Source organism: Dipodomys ordii, unplaced genomic scaffold, assembly GCF_000151885.1.
Source record: "Dipodomys ordii isolate 6190 unplaced genomic scaffold, Dord_2.0 Scaffold108, whole genome shotgun sequence".
Taxonomy (NCBI): domain Eukaryota; kingdom Metazoa; phylum Chordata; class Mammalia; order Rodentia; family Heteromyidae; genus Dipodomys; species Dipodomys ordii.
The window spans coordinates 48,213-49,828 of NW_012267324.1; the positions used below are offsets into that span (position 1 = coordinate 48,213).

At 55.4% G+C, this 1,616-nt stretch overlaps 1 protein-coding gene across 1 annotated transcript; it reads right to left on the reverse strand.

Moving 5' to 3' along the window:
* Positions 1 to 238: 238 nt before the first annotated feature.
* LOC105994642 (olfactory receptor 7A10-like) lies at positions 239 to 1,168 on the reverse strand. Its single transcript, XM_013028273.1, has one exon. It carries the CDS (start codon positions 1,166 to 1,168, stop codon positions 239 to 241), a length of 930 nt encoding a protein of 309 aa, XP_012883727.1.
* Positions 1,169 to 1,616: the final 448 nt, after the last annotated feature.

Sequence of the window (1,616 nt, forward strand, 5' to 3'; positions counted from 1 at the left end):
GAAGAGCTGAGGGACAGCGCCCAGGCCCAGAGTTCAGGCACTATGACTGGTAAAAACAAAAACAAAAATAACTAGTATTTGTATTGAATAGACAAGTCAAAATCCAAGCGATTTAGCCTCTAAGCAATAAACCAGTCAGAATACATCCCTAGTACATCATCTGAGGAAATGCTCAAGCCCCCTCATCTCTGCCTGGGAGTCTGGCCGCCCCGCCGGCCCCAGGGCCTGGACCTGTCTTCTAGGCTTTGCCTCCTAAGAGCTTCCTCAGGGCCCTCTTGACGTCCTTGTTCCTCAGGCTGTAGATGAAGGGGTTCAGCATGGGAGTGACCACCGTGTACATCACCGAGGCCGTGGCCGTGGAGCCCGAGCGGTGCGTGGCCGCAGAGCTGAGGTACACCCCCAGGCCCGTGCTGTAGAACAGGGAGACCACACAGAGGTGGGAGGCGCAGGTGGACAGGGCCTTGCGCTTCCCCTGGCTGGATGAGATGGCCCGGACAGAGGACACGATCCTGCAGTAGGAATACAGGATGCCGGCCAGGGGGAGCGTGGCCAAGAGCACAAGGGCGAAGTACATCACCAGGTCGTTGAGGAGCGTGTCCGAGCACGTGAGCTGCACCAGCTGGTTCAGCTCACAGAAGAAGTGCGGAATGTCCACCTCCGCGCAGAAGGACAGGCGCAGCACCAGGAGACTCTGCAGCCAGGCGTGCGAGACACTCACCGCCCAGGAGCCCAGCACCAGCACCGCGCAGCGCCGGGGGCTCATGATGGCCGCGTAGCGCAGCGGGTGACAGATGGCCACGAAGCGGTCGTAGGCCATCACGGCCAGCAGGAAGTTGTCCAACTCTACAAACACCAGGAAGAAGTACATCTGGATGATGCAGCCCGCGTAGCTGATGGCCTGGCTGTGCGTCTGGAGGTTGAGCAGCATCTTGGGGACGGTGGTGGAGGTGAAGCAGATGTCCACGAAGGACAGGTTGGAGAGGAAGAAGTACATGGGCGTGTGCAGACGGGGGTCGGAGATGGCTGCCAGGATGATGAGCAGGTTGCCGAGCACGGTGAGCAGGTACATGGACAGGAAGAGCCCGTAGAGGAGGGGCTGCAGTTGGGGCATTTCTGAAAACCCGACAAGAAGAAATACTAGATTTCTCGTGTTGTTTTCTGAGTCCATAGATTGCTTGTCCCTACCAGAGAACAGAAAAGTAGCTAGGTTATGAGCTGAAATGCTACAGTTCAGGATCTCAGGTGGTTACCTGAATGGCTACATATTTTTGTTGTTGTTATTTGTGGACCTGGTCCTAAGAAGGTATTTTTGAGAGGCTGGGAAGGGGGCTCAGTGGTAGAGTGCTTGCCTGGCATGCATGAAGCCCTGGGTTCCATTCCTCACCACCACAGACACAGACAAAGCCAGAAGTGACGCTGTGGTTCAAGGGGTAGAGCACTAGCCTTGAGCAAAAGCAGCTCAGGGACAGTGCCCAGGCCCTGAGTTCAAACCCCAGGACTGGCAAAAGGAAAACAAGAAGGAAAAGCAGATATTTTTGAGCTATTACCAATGGGTTGTTTCTATCCCACTCGAATATTGCTCCAGTAATATTACTCACGCCTGTCATCCTAGCTAC

Bases quoted from the DNA above. Each gene is read 5' to 3' on its own strand.
- LOC105994642 (XM_013028273.1), bottom strand. From the start codon at position 1,168: ATGGACTCAGAAAACAACACGAGAAATCTAGTATTTCTTCTTGTCGGG.